A 20,522-nucleotide genomic window follows, 5' to 3' on the forward strand; every position below is an offset into this window, starting at 1 on the left:
CACTACAGGCTTTTTTTTAAAGTTTCCGCAAACGTTTTCATAGGCATCAAGTTTTTCAGCTAATTTTTTAGATGAAATCATCTCTACCCACTCATCAAGAAAATGATCTCGAATTTCAGGAGGAACTCGACGCTTAAGTTGGTCAATCACCATCAAATCTAGCAACTGATCAAAAGTCTTAACTCCTAGACCAGTCACCCATTCCTTGCAATAATTTTCTATTTCATAATTGAAATCCACCCATGTGGATTCGGTACTCTTTTGATGTTTCATAAATTTCTGCCTAAACTTTTCCGGGCTTAGTTTAAACCGTCTTAACAATAAATTCTTCACGTGTTCATAGTCTTTAGCTTTATCGGAGGGTTCTCTAGCTATTAACTGGGTTACTTCGTAAGGAAGTAGTCCTAGTAAATGAGATACAAATTCTTCTTTATCAATTTTAGCCCACTCTGCTTGCCTTTCAAACAATAGCAAATATAGACTGATATCTCCTTTCTTGTCATCGAATTTCTGCATAAGGTGACGCAGCTCCGTTTTCGGCCGTATCTGTCCGGTATTTTGAGACTTTGTCTCTGCTTCAAGTCTTAATCTCTCTAATTCATACTGTTCTTTCCTTCTCCGCTCTTCCGCTTCTTTCTGTCTCCTACGTTCTTCTCTTTCCCTTTCCTCCCTCTCTTTCCGTTCTTCTCTTTCCCTTTCCTCCCCCTCTTTCCGTTCTTCTATTATTGTGTCTAAGACTCCTTTGACGAATACTTCATCATAATCTCTACTTTCAACAATTTTCTGTTTTAAATCGACTATTTTCAAATCTGCAGTCACATGAACTCCCAGTTCAGCCGCGAGATTTTGCAAATCTTCCTTACGAGCTCTTCCTAAGTAAGACATTGTTTCTATGTTTAAAATTAACGAACACTGTTTTCTTTATATTTCCTCAAAATAGCTCAATTCAATTACTTTAATTAATTAATGCAGTCAGGAATCACGAAATTAAATGCACTTTGTTAAGTACGTATACCTCAAAAATGAAATATTTAAATTATATGAAGTTCATTCTCTCTACCACATTAATTGTGATTAACCTCCTCAGACCCGAGACAAAAATAAAAGCTTGATATTTTGTAAGAGGTATTTAAATAGTTGTTTCGATCACTTTGATGTAGAAAAGTGCAATAAAAATTTTTTTTTTTAGTTAAGGAAAGCTAGGGAGGGATGTATCACATGTGATACATCAGGAACAAGGCACTACAATCAGAATTTTCTTAAGTATTAAGCAAGATTGAAGTAATTAATTTAATCTTAGTCTTTAATCACACAATACATACAATTCATAAATTCAACACGAAAATTAAGTTTTATTGGAGTTGTAGGTACATATTATTATTATTTATATTCGTGAAATGCCTTGAAACAATTTCTACTAGTTGTAAAGCATAGAAAAACTTTGCAGTCTGTACATTGTACATTTGTTAAGGCCGAGCAGTTCTCATTCCTGCACCTACTTCGATGAGTTCTATCCCCAGCCATTTCAGGCATGTGCCTAGCTTCATTGTTACGAGCTGCTTGATGTGGAATGCAAGTTGTAACTCTGCGTTTTGGAGGGGGTTCATCATTTTCATCTTCGGCTAGCGAAGGAGTGGGAGATGGCTTCTTCAGTAAGCCGTGGATGAGTGTATTTGCAATACTGAGGCTAAACGCAAAATAGTCCAGAATGTTCTTCTTCGGTTCCTCTAATTCTGTCATAGTATTTCTCCTGAAAATCAAATGAAACTAGATTGAACTTATCTGTATGTATTCCCCATTGATTTGGAGCAGAAAAGTCAAAAGTTACATCCTGATCTTCATCAACATCATTCACCTCACATCCATTATCGCTTTGATAATCATCTTCATCTGGCAGTGAACTCAAATCAGAATCATCGCGATTCATCAGCTCTAAAATTTCATCTGGTGTCAAATATTTCACTGAAAAAAAAATACTTATTAAATAAAATATTATCAGGAAAAAATGGGTAAAATGGAATGCAATCACCTCAACTAAAGATTTGAATTCAAGAAATAATTCTATCAATCTTCAAATCCCCCCAAAATATAACTAAAAATTAAAACAAAATTGACTTAAAAGGTGTGTTCATAAGTGATTGGGTCCCATTGTATCACAAGTGATACAAACAAATTTCACAAGTCATTATGCTTTAATATATCAGTAAAAATTTCTTTTTTTGCTGTTAACTAGTAAAACGTACATATACAAAGAGAAAGCATATTTTAAAAATAGTTTAATATTTGTATATAAATAAGAAAAAAATACTTACTTCGACGACGTGCAGACATTTTGTTTTGATTCAGAGATGCTACTAGAAATCGCTATCATGGACAAGTACTGCCATCTGTTGACTAAACGAGGAAAATATATGAGGTATTTCACTTTGTATCTTATGTGATACAACCGGTCCCAAATTTGTTTTTGCAGCTCAGCCTTCACAAAAAATTATGAAACTTTTGTATCACATGTGATACAAGGGAACCGAGGAGGATAAAATAAGAATAATAACATAGAGCAATATATATATCTACCGTCTGCACAACTAAAATGAATATTAAATATAATATCAAATACGGTAATAAAATAAGACAATTTAATATTAACAGGAAATAATAATCTGGTATCGCTAATATTGCGTTCAGTGATGAACTAATAAAATAAAGCAATTCTATATGAACAGGAAGTAATAATCTGGTATCACTAATATTATGTTCAGTGATGAACTAATAAAATAAAAATACGCACGATTATTCGATCTTGCTCGGTGCCTCCAAAATAATTAAGACTGTAATACTTCTTTGGCGATATGAAGCAACTCCAATGATGGAACACAGCAATAACTTTTATTTAACACTAAAAAAAATGGCGACATACAAACAAGAAGAGAAAACATATTCTAACATTTAAAAAAAATTACATTCTTCGTGCGAGAGTCGCACGTGGCACTCGAGTCTGGTTTCAAATATTGCCATTCACAAATAACTTAATGTTCATCTATTTAAATTATTTAAACTACAAGATTTTAATACTATTTAAAGCTGTTACACAGGAAAGGATATTAAGCTAAGAGGCCAATTTGCTGTTATACATACCAAAAATGAAACTCAGAATTACTTCAGGGAGCAGACAAAATGTAAGTGACTCGAAAAGAAGTTTTAAAGAGCAAAAAGATAGGAGTTCAGTTTTTGACGTTTCGAAATACATGCTAATTTTTTTAATTGTTTGAAATTTTTAATAATATCTCTAACTGAGACAATTTATGATATACATATTTAGTATATTTATAATACAGAAGTTCTTAAAACCATTTTTATAAATGATGTTACTAGCTCCGTATCCTATACATTAGGGATTAGCGTTTGTCTCCAGTCAAACGACGAAATTTTTAGTAAAAGTAATTTTCGTTAATTTTTAGGATTAGTTGAGAGATAACACCGTGACTTAAAACATCATGCTACATGATATCGTTATTATACTTAAGGCTTCGTTACATGTTATAAGGTATTTCCTCCCTCCTCTCAGCATGCCTTCGTGGTATAACTGTTAGCACACTCAGCGCGTATTCGAGAGGTCCAGGTTCAAGTTCCGGTGAGAACATTACTCATTTCTCATATCTCCTGCTTTAAAAAAAAAAAAAAAAAAAAAAAGATTCGACAATGGCGCCCGAACTAAAAGGTGTTGGATGACGATTCTTCATCACCAGGTTTTGGAAATTGGGTCCCCAAATCCCCACTCGCCCTTTAAAGAGGGGTATTTCATCCCTCCTTCCAGCATGCCTTCGTGGTATAAGTGTTGGCACAATCAGAGCGTATTCGAGAGGTCCAGGAACGAATCCCGATGAGGGCATCGCTGATTTTTCATGCGTCCTGCTTCAAAAATGTCAGTGTCTCTACAATTTAATCATTTATTTGCTGCTATTTCAGGCATCATTTAAAATGTTTCCTGTACCTAGTACAGAGATTAGGTTATTTAGAGGCCGGAGAGACAAAACAAATGAGCAACGCCTTCGCCGGGAATCGAACCGCGGACCTCTGGAATACTCACACAGCGTGCAGACCACCACACCACGAAGGCATGCCAGGAAGGCGGGGAAATACCTAATAACCTAATGTTCCTGAACTTACTAAAGAATAGACCTAATACTGGAAGCCTAAGAATTGTAATATGTAGATGTTTGACTTGATACTATTTGTTCAAAAATTTTGTTTTGACATCCTAGAACGGAACTTTGAACCCCTGTTATTGCCTTATTACTATTATTTCTACAGACTGTTCTCTGAATGAAACAAAAAGTGTATTTACATGAAAGGTTACTTAAATTTTTCATTTTTAAGGAAATAAAAGGGGGGATATAAAAGTAATAGATAATGATTTCATTCTCCTTCAACGAAAAACGCACAACTCCTCACAACACTTCCCATATTTTAAAGCAAAGGCGGAGGAGTCACAAATATCTTTTAAACATGGGGAGGATATGCAAAATTTGTTTTCTGTGTTTCAAATGAAGATAGAAATATACAGAAATTTTGTTGTTGTTGAAGAAAGCGGGCGTATGCCAGATCGCTTTCGATATCCTTAGAATATTTTTTGAAATATATTTCAGTTTTTCTCTTTTGCCTGAATTTACATCCAGAAATGAGATGTTTCCCATCTGCTATCAGTTTAGAATATTTTGCGTCGTTGCATGCATTTTTAACCATAATAATAAAACACAGAGTTTAGTCTTGCTTGTGCATAAGTGTCCGTATATTACATAATGCAGTTTTCGCCAATAATAATTTTTTTTCGCGAACTTCTTAATTTATAGCAACCAACTTTCCTTTATTTTTTTAATTGTAGAGGAACAGAAAAAAAAAATCCTCCTTCATTCTTTCAAATAATTTTAACGAAATCCGTAAACCACATTTGAGGTTGTTATCGCTAAAAAAAGATCCCAAATTTCAAAATGCGCTAATATATAATTTCATGTATTGCTTAGAAAATTCTGAATAAAAAAACTTTTTTCAGGTGTGCCTAGAAATACATGCACTGTAAGAGGATAATTTTATAGGTTATAATATAAAAAATTTTTCGAAAAATTTATAAAAAATATTTAAAAATAAATCATAAAAAATGTGAGAATTATATTTGGATTAAGCTTAAATTTCGAATTCTGGAAGATGGAATGAAGAAAGTTTAATAAAAAAAAAATCTGATATGTACACCACATGACTTCCTTGTACGGAATATTAAATTATAAGCATTTTTTCTTGCATTTTATTTAAGCTTATTAGATTGAATTAAATCTACTTCGCCGACAGCGCATAAACCACAATAGAACAAATGCATTCTTTAAATTTCACTCTATTTGTTTACCATAGCGACGCTCTGGCGCTATGGTAAACAAATAGTGAAATTTAAACACTTAACAGTATTATATTTATATATATATATATAATTTAACACTTAACAATATTATATTTCGTTCATTATATTATGACATTATATATTATGTTAGAACTCAGAATGCACAAAATTTATATCATTTAAAGAATTATCTAATCGTTGCCACATGATCTATTCAAATACTATAATAAAGCTAGATCGATGTATAAAAGAAATTAAGCAAACAAAACAAAAAAGAAAGAGTTTTCACAGACTATTGAGTACTTCTCATTCAATTTATTCAGTTCTCACTTCGCGGCAAGGCAAAAATACAGAAAAACTCAAAATATGTGTATTAAAAATTATGAAGTAAATCTTAAACGCTTATTTCCTCGAAAAAATTCCAGAAAGGATTAAGCATGATTTAATTCGCAATAATAAATGAAGGGCTTATCTTTGTTGTTGCGAAGCTAAGTTTCTCTAGATTGGCAACAAATCCACTATTCTGCTGTTTCAAATGTAAACAAGCAATGGCCGCCATCAAAAACATTATTAGGCTTAGCGGCACTTGAACAACTTTAAAATTGTTGATAATTCTAAAAATATTGCATACAGATTTACTAAAGGAATAAAAATCTTAACCGGAAGATAAGAACAAAATAATTTAACCATTTTCAAAGCAAAAAATGTACAATTTACAAACATATAAGAGTAAAGAAACTGAGATCACTGAGCCGGGTAACAGAATGTATATATATATAAATATATTTATATACGATTGGTGCGGCCGATTGCAACCAAAATACGAGGTGCACATCTACATGTATTAGCGGTCCTATATAGAAAATTTCAACGTTCTGAGGCTACTCGTTTTTGAGTTATGCGAGATACGTACGAATTCTGAAGAGAATTAATTTTAAAGCAGTTTTATAATTTTTTTGAAGGAAAAGAGTCTTTTATTCTGTCCTTACGTACAGATATCACGCAAAAACATCGTTAAATTTCATTCGATAGTGGTCAAAATGGATATTATCGTTGAAATATGCTGCCTGAAACTTTTCGCGATTACAATACTTCCTTACTTCCTTTTTACTTCGTACAAGGAAGTAAAAAATGATAATAATGAATATATATCAAATTCAATTGACATTGAGTAGCTAAAATTTTGAGAGCTAATTTTTAAAAACGTACTTGTGCGATTTTTATAAAATTTTGTAGTTTGGCATAATTTGAGTCGTAGAATCGAAATATGAAAAACAATTGGCATGTCATTTCAGAAAAAGTCCGATTTTGAGTGAAAATAACTATATTAGAACGATGTTATATATAAATCTAATATATATATGCTAAATCGCGCTTTTGAGACATGAAAAACGAAATTTGAATTTCGGTAATCGGCCCAGTAGAACGGGAGATATAGAACTGTCCCCTTTTTATGCGCAGTGTACGTCACTACGTATGTCATAACATGGTGTACTATGTACGTCATAACATATCGTAAACATTTGCCTGACAAATTCCACATACAAAAATGCCAATACCACATTATAAAATAATTTAAATTTCATATGATTAGTTTATGTATCATTTATATATTTCCGCATATGTTTATTGTAAGGTGTTTCTTATTTTATATTTCACTTACTTTGTTTTAGGTGGATGAAAGGTTCTCAGTTCTAAGGAAGTACATATCCGGCTTGCACTTGGCAAACATTTTACTGCGGTTCAAATCAGCTAACAAGCCATTCAGAGAATTCGTTGAGGTTTGTTTCATTATATATATGCTAAAGTACATTTAACTATAACGTTTTCGTTTGCATGTTGAATGTAGTCAGTTCTGAAAAATGAATTACTAGAAAATAAACGCCTCTCTGCTGTTGTTGCTACAAGTATGAGCTGTTTGAGATGATCAAACCAACAAATTTGAATTGTTGCATTGAAAATTCGTATTTGCTTAAAGTAATAACCGAATGCATTTTTAACTGTTGCTTTAAGAAATAGGTCTTGTAATTAAATCTTTTGATATTGAAGCAACTTATGAGAGAAGAAATAAGGAAAATATAGTAACCGTATTTTTAAATATATTTTTAAACATTTTACATTCTAAAAAAAAAAAAAAAAGTCTGATGTGTACACCACATGACTTCCTCGTACGACCTATTAAATGATGCGCATACTTTGCTGCGTTTCGTTTAAACTTAATACCCTGCATTTAAGTAGCGATATATTTGTCATTCATTCAATTCAGTTCTCACTTCGCGGCAAAGGAAAAATGCATAAAAACTTCAAAACATCTTCATTGGAAATTGTAAAGCACAGAAAACCATAAACCTCAAAACTGTTTACAAATTTAATCATTTTGTCTTCATGCCATACTGTTTAGGTACAATAAATATCTTTTAGCTTCTTTCCTTCATAGTGTTGTAATTTTAATGGCCAGGAGTGCATATTCAAATTCACTAACAACGGATGCATCATAAACGCACTAAATTATACAATTTAAGGTGCTACTTTGGTAGACGGTAGCACGGATGTTTGGCGATTTACGTTGGCGCAATTGTTGGCGCGGTTTTTACAATCGTCAGCCATCTTGAAAAATGCTATTTTTACGTATTTTACGAAGAGTAAAGTATTCGAAATTAAAAAAAAATAAATATAGTTAAAAATAATGTATTCATTTTTTGTTGAATATGTTGTTTTTTAAGATGGCAGGCAAATGTAAATAAATACATTTACTATGAGTATAAAATACTAAAGTAGGGTTAAATTATTACTTTCATATAGTAAAGAAATAGAATAAAAACACCGCTATAAAAACATTGCGCCACCGTTTAATTGGATTAAAATATTACTTAAATTGAATATCGAATTAAAAAATCATACCAACGTTTAAAAGAATTAAAATATTACTTAAATTCAAATCCTTTAAAATAAGTTTTATAGGAAATAATTATTTAACATTAAAACATATGTGGCAATAAATATCTCGGCAATTTTTGAAAACAGTGTATTAATTTTTTTAATAAAAATTGAAGTATACAATTATAAAGTAAAAAAATATGTCTTACATTTTTATGAGTATTTAACCTGCCGTATATTGATAAGTACCACAAAAAAAATCGGAATCATAATTTAGATAGCAATGAAAGAAATTTGAAAAATGTAATATAATTTTAAAAATGTAATATAAAAGTTGAAAAATGTAATCTAAGGAATTCAAAAAGATGAATAATAGAATTTTAAAATGGCGCAGTAATGCACAAATATTGAGTAACCAATCAGGGAGCTGATTACATCACGAATAGAATTAAAATTATTTAATTATTACACATAATAAAATCATTTTAAAAAAATGGAAAATTAAATTTTATTTTAATATTTAACAGCCATAAATAATGTTTAAAAACATTTGATTTAAATTTATAGATATTAAAACCAATTACTTCTAAAGTAATGCGACTTTTTATTACATCATCCACAACACAAAATTCCATAAAATACCATAAACAATAAAATTTTTATTTCAAATAAAAATGCAAAATTAAATTGAGTTTTAATGTTTGGAAGCCATAAATAATATTTAAAACACGGAATGTATGCATAATAAAATGCATTATTTTTTAATAAAATGACAACGAAGTATCGGTTATCATAAATAACCTGTCTAGCAATGGGTTTATCAAAAGTCGTATCGCTCGCCAAAAAAAATCCGTGCAACCGTCTACCAAAGTAGCACCCAATTTAATATCGTCATGGAATACAACATTCTAAACCACTTTCGCTCAACACTTTAAATATTCCACTCCTTTCGGTTGCCTCATGCAAGAGGCAAAACTAAAAAATATAATTAACTGACCCGAAAAACATGAACTAAAAAAAAATTAAATGAAAACATTCATAAATTCATCACGAGCATGTGCTCTATTTGCGGGAGACCTTGTTTATGGATTATTTTGAAACCAAAAACATTCAAAGAATAACTGGATAGACAAATATCTTGATTTGAATCAAATAGAAAACATATTAAGTAACATTTTTTTAACGGACGGGCTGTTTATTTAATAATCATTAGCCTTGCGCTACTACAAGTCCCGGAAGTGGTGACCACTACATTATGGAAGTACCTAATAAGTGACCGTCGTTGCCTCCTATGAAGGGACGAGCAGTTACAACCGTAGTTTCTCCGGGAATCGAACCAGCGCCCATCGTTACTGCAGTCAAGTTCACTAGCCACTATACCGGCTTAGCGGCGTTGTAATATTGAACGAGCTGCACAATGAAATTTCCTCCTACAGATTTCAGTACCTTCAAAACTTTGCTGAAGGAGCGGAAATTATTCTCCCAGACTCCTTATTAGGTAGCCAGGTGAAAGAAATGCCGTTTTGATAATTGTAAGAGTCAGCGATGATCTCAGTCTTTCACAAGCCTGCATTTCGTTTCGAGATTTCTTTTCCTAAAACTCCATCATTATTTATTATTCCAAATATATTTGTTTCACAATTTCCTTATCCACTCAACTTTTATTTTAAATAAAGGATGCTATGTACCTCTTCTAATAATTTGATTCAACTTTAATCAACAGTTTTCGAAAAGTCATTTTTCTGAAAACACGCACACATACACCCATAGTATATATAGTAAAATAAGCTTGTAGTAGCTTTAAAGCTACATTTTTACATTATCACTCGATATATTAGTTCCGGACTCGTTTCCAATCAGTATGACAAATGAAATAAGTACAAATGAAAAATAAAAAAACTGTTGAAAAATAAAAATATTTGATGTGGACAAAACATGAGTTGTACGGTCTGTGAAACTATATGTGTTTTTGCTGCATTTCATTTAAACTTTATTTCTTCGAATTTCATTAGAGGTATATTCCTCATTCAATTAATTCGGCAAGGCAAAGATACATAAAACTCGAAGCATCTTACTTAAAAATTGTAAAATACAGAAAAACATAAAACACCAAATTCAATTGAGAAAGCAATTTTTACAATTAAAATTAAAGTTTCTACGCAAAAACAATCAATTAGGCCAGCAGACAAGAAGGCAGATTTTTCGGTGCGTAAAACTGAAAGTTTACTTTTGTTTCCATTCGGCGAGAAGACACCGAAGGCACAGAAACTAACTTAATTCACTATCCTACTAAGAGTTTTCAAACGTAAACAAATCGCAGTTCCGTTAGGCTTAGTGGAACTTAAACGACTTTTAAATTGTTGACAATTCTACAACTATCGCTCGCAAATCAATATATTTTATCACTTTTAAAGCAAAAAAATGCACCATTTACCAACATATAAGAATAAGAAAGCTGAGCTCACCGAGGCGGCTAACGGAGCGAGTGCATATTGCAACGTATTTTGGAGTATTTAACGAAATAACAGATGAGCTCCTTAGGAAAATATAAATTTTATTCTCAGTTCACGGAGATAGATAATTTAAAATACAATTTTATCCGCTACAATATCATACTCTAGCTTACTTTTACTATTTCTTTCTTGATAAATTTTTAATCCTCTACTACTGGTAAGACGTTTCGAATAATAATTTTTAAACACTATCTGACGTTGCTTAGCAACAGTTTCAGAATATAAATATGGCGTTTCCACTCCAATATCAAGGATAATAAATGTAATTATTTGTTAAATAATGAAATATTGCAATATATATATTTTGGTGCGGCCGATTGCAACTAAAACGGGAAGTGCTCAAATAAATGTTATAGCAGTCTCATGTACAGAATTACAACGTTTTGAGGCTACTAGTTTTAGAGTTATGTGAGATACATACATGCATGCGTACGTACGTATAGAAGTCACGAAATAATCTCTTCTGAATCCATTTTGGATTCCTTTTGCAATTTGAATTGGGAAAAGGAATATTTTATTCTCTTTGTACTATGAAAAAAAAAAAAAATCATTCAAAGGGATTCGAGAGCGGTCAAAATAGATATTTTCTTTGAAATTTGATACCCGAAATTTTTCGCGATTACAATACTTCCTTTACTTCATAGAAGGAAGTAATTAGCGATTCATTTCCGAAAACTGAAACAGCATAATCTGAAAAGAAAAATAATGATATCTATATCGATATTCTCAGTTTGTATATTTTAGGAAACTAATATGTCAAAAGTGATACGCCGCTACGAATATTTGACTGTTGTTTCGTGCTGTCCTTTCAAGACTCCTACATCTACACTCCCTTTAAAACACCCATATTTAGTTAGGGCGTTGTCACATTCCGGCGTTCTTATTTATGAGATGATGAAGAACATTGCCCAGCTCTGTGAGTTATACTTGTGTTTCTTAAAACGGATTCGCGCTCATTAGTCTTTGTACAAAGTATGCCATTAAAGCTATTTTGGAAACTAACTATTAAGTACTGAAAGGTTTTGTCGGTCAAAGTTTTAATATTCTCAAAATTCGTTATAATTATGCATTCTCATCAACGATTTTGTGTACAATAAATGACATAAGTTATAATACCATAAGATTATAAAATAAAGCTATCTGTAACGTTCATGAACCTCCCACCCGCGCGTCATTACGAGATTCTGAGTTTATGTAAATTAAGGTATCATTAAAGGAACGCTGTTAAGCTATATGTCAGTATAAAAAAGTTAAGAAAACAACGCATGTTAAGTGAATATTCATTGCACTTGTTTAAAAAACCGTAATTGATAATCGACTCCATGTGAAACTCCTCTTGCAAAATTCCAACCGTCAAAGTTGGTTTTATTATGGCAAACTGCAAAAGTTTGTCATAAAGCATTTTACTGTTCACTTTCAGAATTGAGCTGAATGAGTTTAAATATAAGTCTTCAAGACAGATCCGGTCAAAAGTTTTAACCACATCTAACATGAAAATAGTTACATTATTTTTATTGTGAATTATAGCGTTAATGAATTTTATGACCCTGACCTGCATTCAACTGAATGCTGATAAGTAGTCCTCTGAGTAAGCCAAATTGGATATCAGATAATTTGTTACAGACCATAGTTTCACAACTTTTTTTACGACCTTTTCGAGTGTGCTTAGTGCTTCCTTTCTTTGCGATGATGATGTGGTAGTCGTTTTGAGTGTGATTTGTAGAAACTAAATGAACACGCGGTGAAATTTTTAGGTGTTTGTTTATAGCCTTTTGTCTTTTGTTTTTTTTGTCTGCACAGTACTATTTATTAAACTTCGTTGAGAAATTTGGAAATAGATTAGTAATAACTGAACCTTTGAATGTCAGTGCAAATAAAGACCTATGGTCTTGCTTCAAGAAGTTTAGACTATGAGGTCACAATTTGCATTTTATCCATTTCCTTGAAATTAAAGCTAAGTTATTTGAATACAGCTTAAATAAAAAGTATAAAAATCAATTGAGCGGACCTGGTATAATCCTTACGACGAAAGTCTGCAATGTTTATATAATCAAGCGAAAATTTAAGTGTTTGCTTTAAAACTGCTTCGGCAACCAATTTTCTCAAGTACCCACTTGTTGCTAAGCCCCTGGTTTCTAATTGTAACATCCGAGTTTTCTTCAGCTCTCACTGGTGGGCTAGGTCTTCCACGTTGGGGAACTGAGGTATAGACCAGTGATGAGCAAATACATTTAACCGCGAGCCAAAAAGATCGCTTTTATTGCATCATGAGGGCATGGCAGTGATGATCTTTTGTGATGCCACTCTACTGTTTTCCGGGGCGCAGTGGGATGGGGAAGTGAAGATACACACCTTCTGAGTAGAAATTTAAAAAAGTATATATACTGGAAAAAAAAGTTTAAAAGCGTTACAGGTACGTCAAAAACGCGATCTCTTTATATTGGCCTTTATGTGATTGACATACACACTAAAACGACAAACGTCATGCGATAGTAATATGCAAATATACAGATTTCAGTAGTATCGCGTACAAAATGTATAAATGGGAAGTGAATTGACAGGGCTTTCATTTACATTCAAGTTCTTCATGTGAAAAGGTTTCTGACCTCATTATAGGCGCACGGCAGGAATTAATAAATTTTAAATTCGGAATAGTAAGTTTAAGTTAGACGCATGGGACATTAAATTTTGGAATTCGTTAGGGAATTCAACATTCCGAGATCCACAGTGTCAAGAGTGTGCCAAAAATACTTAATTTCGGGCATAAACTTCCATCATGGACAAGCCCGAGACCGGCGACGTATGCATAGAATTGTCATTGTTACCACACAAGCAAAACTGCGTGAAATAACCGTAGAAATCAATGTGGGACGTACTACCGGACAAGTCTGATAGAACAATCTGGCGAAATGTGGCTTTAATGAGCTATGGCAGCAGAAGACCGAGTCGAGTGCCTTTATTAACAGAACCTTATCGTTTGCAGTTCCTTTCTGGGCTTGTGACCATATCATTTGGATTTTAGACAACTGGAAAACCGTGGCTTGGTCAGATGAGAAACGATTTCAGTTGCTAAGAGCTCATGTTAGGGTAGGAGTGTGGCGCAGACCCAGAAAGCTATAAATGCAAGTTGCCAACAACGCACCCTGCAAGCTGATTGTGGTTCCAAAATGATGTGAGCAGTTTTTTCATGGCCTGGCCTGGTCCTCTGGTCCAAATAAACTGATCATTGACTGGAAATGTCTATGTTCAGCTACTTGGAGACCACTGGCAGCCATTCATGGAATTCATGTTTCCAAACAACGATGGAATTTTTATGGATGGAAGTTTTATGGATGCGACATGTCACCGGGCCCCCAACTGTTCCCAATTGGTTTAGAGAACGATATGGACGTTTCCAGCGAATGATTTGGTCACCTAGACTGCCCGACATGAATCCCATCACACATTTATGCCATGATCATCGAAACGATGGCAACACTGTACAGAAAATAACATTTTTAACTCCAGCGCGCGAGGCTTTGTATTAAAAATTCTAAAGATATCCTCAGTTTAAAATTATCTTGCGATATTACTGTTGAAATGAATTTTATGGTTTAAGTGCGAAAAACATGATATTTAAAAATTAAAGATAATACACAAAATGTTAAGAAAACGACCCTTTGGACGTAAGTTAAAATCTGAAACATTTCAGATTATTATTATTATTATTTAAGTCTTTTTTTAACATATGTTTTTAAATTTTATTGTTTAAAGAAGAAACTCGAAAGATGTATACCTAATAATGCTCATAAAAAATAACAGGTCTCAATAATTATCTAAATATTTTAACCACTCACTGCATCATCTGAAAAGAGATAAAGTAAACTAGAAACTTTCTTCCAAAAGACAGACTGAATTTATATTTCCATCTGAAAATCGCATTTGTTCAAGAGCTCTGAGAATATGCACATGTACGGGCTTTGACATGTTTCTCACTCAGTATTTAGCAGTTACAAATGTTCATGTTCATTGCTATATCGGAGTAGCCGTTAGCTAGTGCCTGCTTATATCTGCTGGAATATTATTCAAACATTTGCTCTTTTATAACTTAATATGGTATACGGAATATTATACAAACTTGAGTTTAGTTGCAATGATACCCAAGGGTTTATAATGGCTTGAGATTAAGTTAGAAGCTTTAAACTTTAACTTAAAAGCTCAGGATTGATTTTTGACTTTCTAAGCCGTTTAAGAGGTTAAGATGCAATTTCATATTAAACTGAAGAAGATATTCTCTAAATGATGGAATATTTTCGTGAACTTCTAGAGTCTCATTTTTTTTAACAATGGAGAAGAAATAACAATAACATTTTTTAACAATGCTAAGAAATGGATCCTAACTAAGACTGTCAGCCGACTTATCGCTAAGTCTTGGAAAGTATTTTATTAGCCAAAGGCTACGCAGACGTCTTTAAACGCGCAAGTTGGCTCTTAACCTACACCGACGTAATAGAAAGGAAAGCCATCATTTAATCAAAGAATAAAGGAAAGCCGTAGACAAAAATGCTTATCGTGGAGTAACAAATAATAGCGTAGCATTCATTAGAATGAACATGCTATGACTAAAAAAATCTCAAACCCTCAATAAAATACACGCCAGCTAATTCGCATTCTCATAAGAAAACGGAAAGAGAGACTTGACAGTCCAGATTCCGTACATAAACATAAAGTAACTGGTGAATTAACATAAACACCTTACAAACTTTATTAAAATTATAAAACAACAAACAAATTAACATATGACACAACTTTCCACATGGATACCAGAAATTTAATTTTAATACCTCTGAATTTGTTCAAATGAACACAATTCATGATTTAAATATACTAACAGGAAGTTGAAGTAAATGGATTTCAAGCTCATTTCCAACTTGGCCATTGTATGCAATGAATCTGTTATAATCAAAGGAAATGATTTCGATTGAAAAATAAGGAAGTTTCTAAAAAAGATCAATAGGAGAATTTGTATAGAAAATCAAAGTAAACGCTTTTAAAGGCGTTGCCAGTTTCTTTTCATCTCATGCACAAAAAAGAAAAAAAAAATCTCTGCGAAATATACAGGAGTGACTTTGATACTGAAAATGATTAGCTCTAGTTTTAAGAATCTTTCTAATTAGAACGTTGATTATCCTAATGAAGTTTTATCGTGTTTTTTTAACAAATTCAGAGTCTAAAGCTTAAATATTTTACAAACTATTTCAAGACTGGTTTTATCTTTTGAAAGTATCTATGATATACTGATACAGAAATGCAGAATGATACTGATTTATTTTATGTATTGATTTATTTTGATAAAAGTTCAAAATCTTTGGCTGCCTCGAAATCGAAAAATCTTCACCTACTGAAAAGAAATTAAGATAAAAGATCGTCATCTAATTAGGGTGGTGCTGGTAAATAAAAAATTTCAGACAGATGTCTTCATTGAGCGCCGCCTGAGATAACCACTGACCTGACTTTGTTGCAAAAGTCTTACAGTGTCCTCCTGGCAGAAGGGATTATTTCTTCCGTCTAAAAATATAAATATTACATGGGTATACAAGGTCTGTGTATAAACATAGATATGTTAATTACAGACATTGCCTTGTACAAGTGACATGTGACAGTTAGATATATAATCATGAAACTTATATGTACATTTAAACATTATCGGAATTCATATTTACAATACTTTTACTGAGATAATTAGAGTAAACTTCTAATTCATTTACACATTGCCTGCGATTTCTATGTCATTTTTAACTCCTTTACAACAATATTTTTAACAAGTACGTACAAAATGGATAGTAATAAGCTTACATTGCAATAGTTTTTGCTATTACAGTCCTGTTACTATTCTACGGGGTGAGCTATTTTTCTAGTGTTGATTTTCAGTAGTTGTAGTATTATCTGGCTTAAATTGGGTGGAGAGTTATGTGACTCAATGTTCTGGTACCTCAGCTGAATTGCTTGGAAAAGTTGCAACTGCTCAAGTCTCTCTACTTAGTTGTAGTACCTATCAAGGGAGTATCTGTGTTCCTGTTCAGTTACTTAGATATTACTGCAAAAGACAACTACACTAATCTGCTGCTCCGGTATCTGCCAGTTTTCAACTCAATGTACTCCACTTTTGTAAGGCATCTCCCCACCACTTTGATTTGCTATTGAAATTAGCAAATCTGCACTGAAAAAAAATCTTTGAGAATGGAGTTTAGGTAAACCTAGTTCTACACCTTAAAAAATATAGCTTTCATTTGCATTATGCGTAAACCAAGGGGCAACTTAGAGAGGCAGATGAGTATAAAACTTTCTTTTAAACTAGTAATAAAAATTTAGATTAATAAAAATTTTTCAATTGGAAGAGCACGCAAAGTCATCACTATATCAGAAATCTCATATTCTAATGCATAAAAATATTTCTAATTAATGATTAAGAAGACTTCTTAATACTTTTGATACGCTTATTTTATATACGACAAACTACCATATTTAAAAAATAATAAAAGCAATTTATATTACGCCCAAAGAAGCCCTTTTTTTAACATTTTGTGTGTTACCTCTATTAATTAAATATCCTGTGCATCGCACATAAAACATAAAACTCAATTCAACAGCAATATCGCAAAATAGTTAAAAAGTGCATATCTTTAGAATTTCTGATACACAATCTCGCGCGCTAGAGATAATTTTTTTTTTCTTTTTGTACAGTGTTGTCATTACTCGTTTTCAAATCGTCCAGTTTGTTTATAAAAAATTCGTTAAAGTTTTACAAAATATGAAATCGATAATAAAACAAATTCCACATTTCAAATTTGAGCTTTCAGATGCCCATTTTCGAGTGGGAGACTACGTTATTCAAAATTGGATGTGTCTAGGTACCGTTGATTTTCACAATGCCAGAAACATACATACATTCATGCAGATTCTTCATTATTTAATTTCTTTAAATATAACACAGGGCAATAATATTCGGTGGCAACAATTTGAAAAGTGATACGCCGTTTATAGTGAAACGCCAAAACGAATGTCAAAACGAAATTGATAGCCCTTCTGGGCAAATTACCTTATTGGGCGAATACACAGAATACTGATTTTGATATTTTCATATAAAATATTAAATAATATATGAAAATATTTTTAGAATTAATCAGATAATCAAAAGTTTTAATGTTTCACAGCATTAATATTTCTATTTAAAGATTATAATGTATGGATCATGGGAAAAGGGAGAATATATGCCGTACTTAATAATGAGCATTAGTGTATTAAGTAACTGTGCAGCTATAAACCAACAAGCTCTACAACTCAATGCTAGACGAAGGAAACCCATCGAGCCGTGCAGCACATGATACATGCATAACACTGTCTATATTTTACTTCAACCATTATGGATTCTGGTAATAGTAAAGAGGAAAAATAAAACATTAAAATTACTATTTGCAGGGTCCAATACCAATCGAATGGATAAAATTGCTAAACAGCCGTAGTTCGACGGATTTTGAAACTCGGCAAGCGGGCTGATTCCACGAATGTTTTCATGATATATGAATGTAACGTGAATATGAGCCAGTTTCCCTTAAAAAGTTTTAGAGGATGATATCCCTGTCTTTAGGTTTAAAAAGTTTTTCCCATTCAGACAGAGATAACTTTCGCTTGCTTTACCATAATCATAATAACTCAGCGCAATCCATCTTCCCTTTAACAGATAGCTCTGGCCATAATTAATTGAATCAATCAACGGCAAATCTATTATCCAGTGAACCCAAATTAATTAGAGAAAAAATTTTATCAATGAAATAACCAGCGATAAAACATCATTAAATGCTATATAAAAGTGATCACATTTATTTTCCATGGTTATCACACATTGCATCTGTAACCTAATCCTAAGAGGTATAAGGCTATATTTTTGGTTCATGTTGCATTTTATCAAATTTTTTAACTTCATTTTAAAATAGTTTACTAGCCCAAATAGGCGTTAACTCGAATGGGCTATTAATTCTCGAAATGGGATTTTCCGTCAGTTCACTATAAAGGGCGAATCACGTTTCAAATTTTTGCCACCAAATACTAACGCCCTGTATTATTTTTAAAGAAATAAAAAATAAAGAATCTGCATGTATGTATGCATGTTCCTCACATTGTGAAAACACGAACCTTTGGCCATCTAGTTTTGAATAACGTAGTCTTCCATCTGAACATGGGCACCTGGAGACCGAATTTTGAATTTCATATTTTGTAAAATTTTAAGGAATGTTTGGTTAAGATTTTAAGGAACATTTTAATTTTATAACAGGTTCTTTAATTTTGAAACCCTTTCCTTTCAATTCTTGTTTCCACTTACAACTCCCTACCAGCATAAGGTTTTTAGAATTGCGCTGAATGCAAATGAGCTAGAAGAAGTATTTAAAGGAAGTTCAACTTATTTCGATAGAGAGTGTTAGGATTCCTTTGTAGCGCATGTTTGTTTTCTGACTAAGTCGCTCTTAAATTAAGGTGTAATTTAATCCTTCTCGAGGCTACGTCTTAGTTGTTCTGAGTTCAGCGATAAAGAGCTACGTAGTTCATTAGGTTCTTCGACGTTTTCATCATAGACAAAGGGCAAGAAACCCTACAAAAAATATTAACGGTCTGAAAGCGAGCAGTGGCAACACTGTACGAAATAAAACATATATCTCCAGCCTGAAAGACTTTATAAATGAAATGCTAAATATATGCTGTTTTTAAATAATTTGTGATTTTGCCATTGAATTGAATTTTATATGGCTTAAGTGCGAAGAATATGATATTTCATTGATAAATTTAATGCACAAAACAGTAATAATAAAAATGACAAAAACGTTTCACAATCAATTTTACTTTAAAAACTGAATTTTGATTTCATGGACTGAAAAAAGAATAAAAAACATATATAAAATTGTATGCTAGCACTAAATAGTGAATTGGGAATTCTAAACGTATGCTGCTACGCTGCTTTTAAAATTTTTGTAATTTTGCTGTTGAATTGCGTATGGCGTAAGTGCGAAGAAAATGATGCTTAATAATAAAGCTAAAATGACAAAAAGAAATGGATTGAAGGAATGAGAAGAGCAAACTAGTAGACTGCGAGCTCAGCAAGAGCGTAAAGAAACCTTAGCAAACCCTTTTGAGCTACCGTTAAAATATGAACCCTTTGAGATTTTTAGTCCAAAGGGACTTTGTCCCTGAAGGACTATTGTTTTCGTTTTGCGATTTTGCGTTGAATCACTATAAATAACCGTTTCACTTTTCAAACGGTTGCCACCAAATGTTAGAGTCCTACATTATATTGGAAGAAATTAAATAAGGAAAAATCTGCTTAAATGTATGTCTATTTCTTGCATTGTGATAAAACAACGGTACATAGAGCCATCGAATTTTGAATGACGTAATTCTACTGCGAATATGGGCATGTGGAAGCCCAAATTGGAAATTTGGAATTTTATTTTGCGATATTGTTATTGAACTGAAATTTACCATTTAAGTGCTTAGAACATGATATTAATAAATAAAGGTAACACACAAAACATTAAAAAAACGCCCCTTTGGAGTTAATTTAAAATCTGAAGCATTTCAGATTTTTTTTTTTCATTTTTCATATATTTGATTTATAATTGTTCATCTGAAACTAAACGTGTTGCAAGCAATCTTAAAACCTAACTCACACTAAATGCTAGAATCATTCAATATTTTGCTTAATAACTTTACCA

The 20,522-nt window shown here is 32.3% G+C and overlaps 1 protein-coding gene across 1 annotated transcript in view; it reads left to right on the top strand.

The window, feature by feature from the left end:
• PsGEF (Protostome-specific GEF) overlaps nt 1-20,522 on the top strand; it is a 278,552-nt gene that overhangs the window by 106,473 nt on the left and 151,557 nt on the right. The window contains exon 9 of the mRNA XM_085823244.1: nt 7,063-7,170. Within this exon, the coding sequence (XP_085679370.1) occupies nt 7,063-7,170 (108 nt within the window). The remainder of the gene's footprint in view (nt 1-7,062; nt 7,171-20,522) is intronic.

Source organism: Stegodyphus dumicola, chromosome 9 (genome assembly GCF_044657685.1).
Source record: "Stegodyphus dumicola isolate Sdum_Otavi_A_Nest chromosome 9, ASM4465768v1".
NCBI lineage: Eukaryota > Metazoa > Arthropoda > Arachnida > Araneae > Eresidae > Stegodyphus > Stegodyphus dumicola.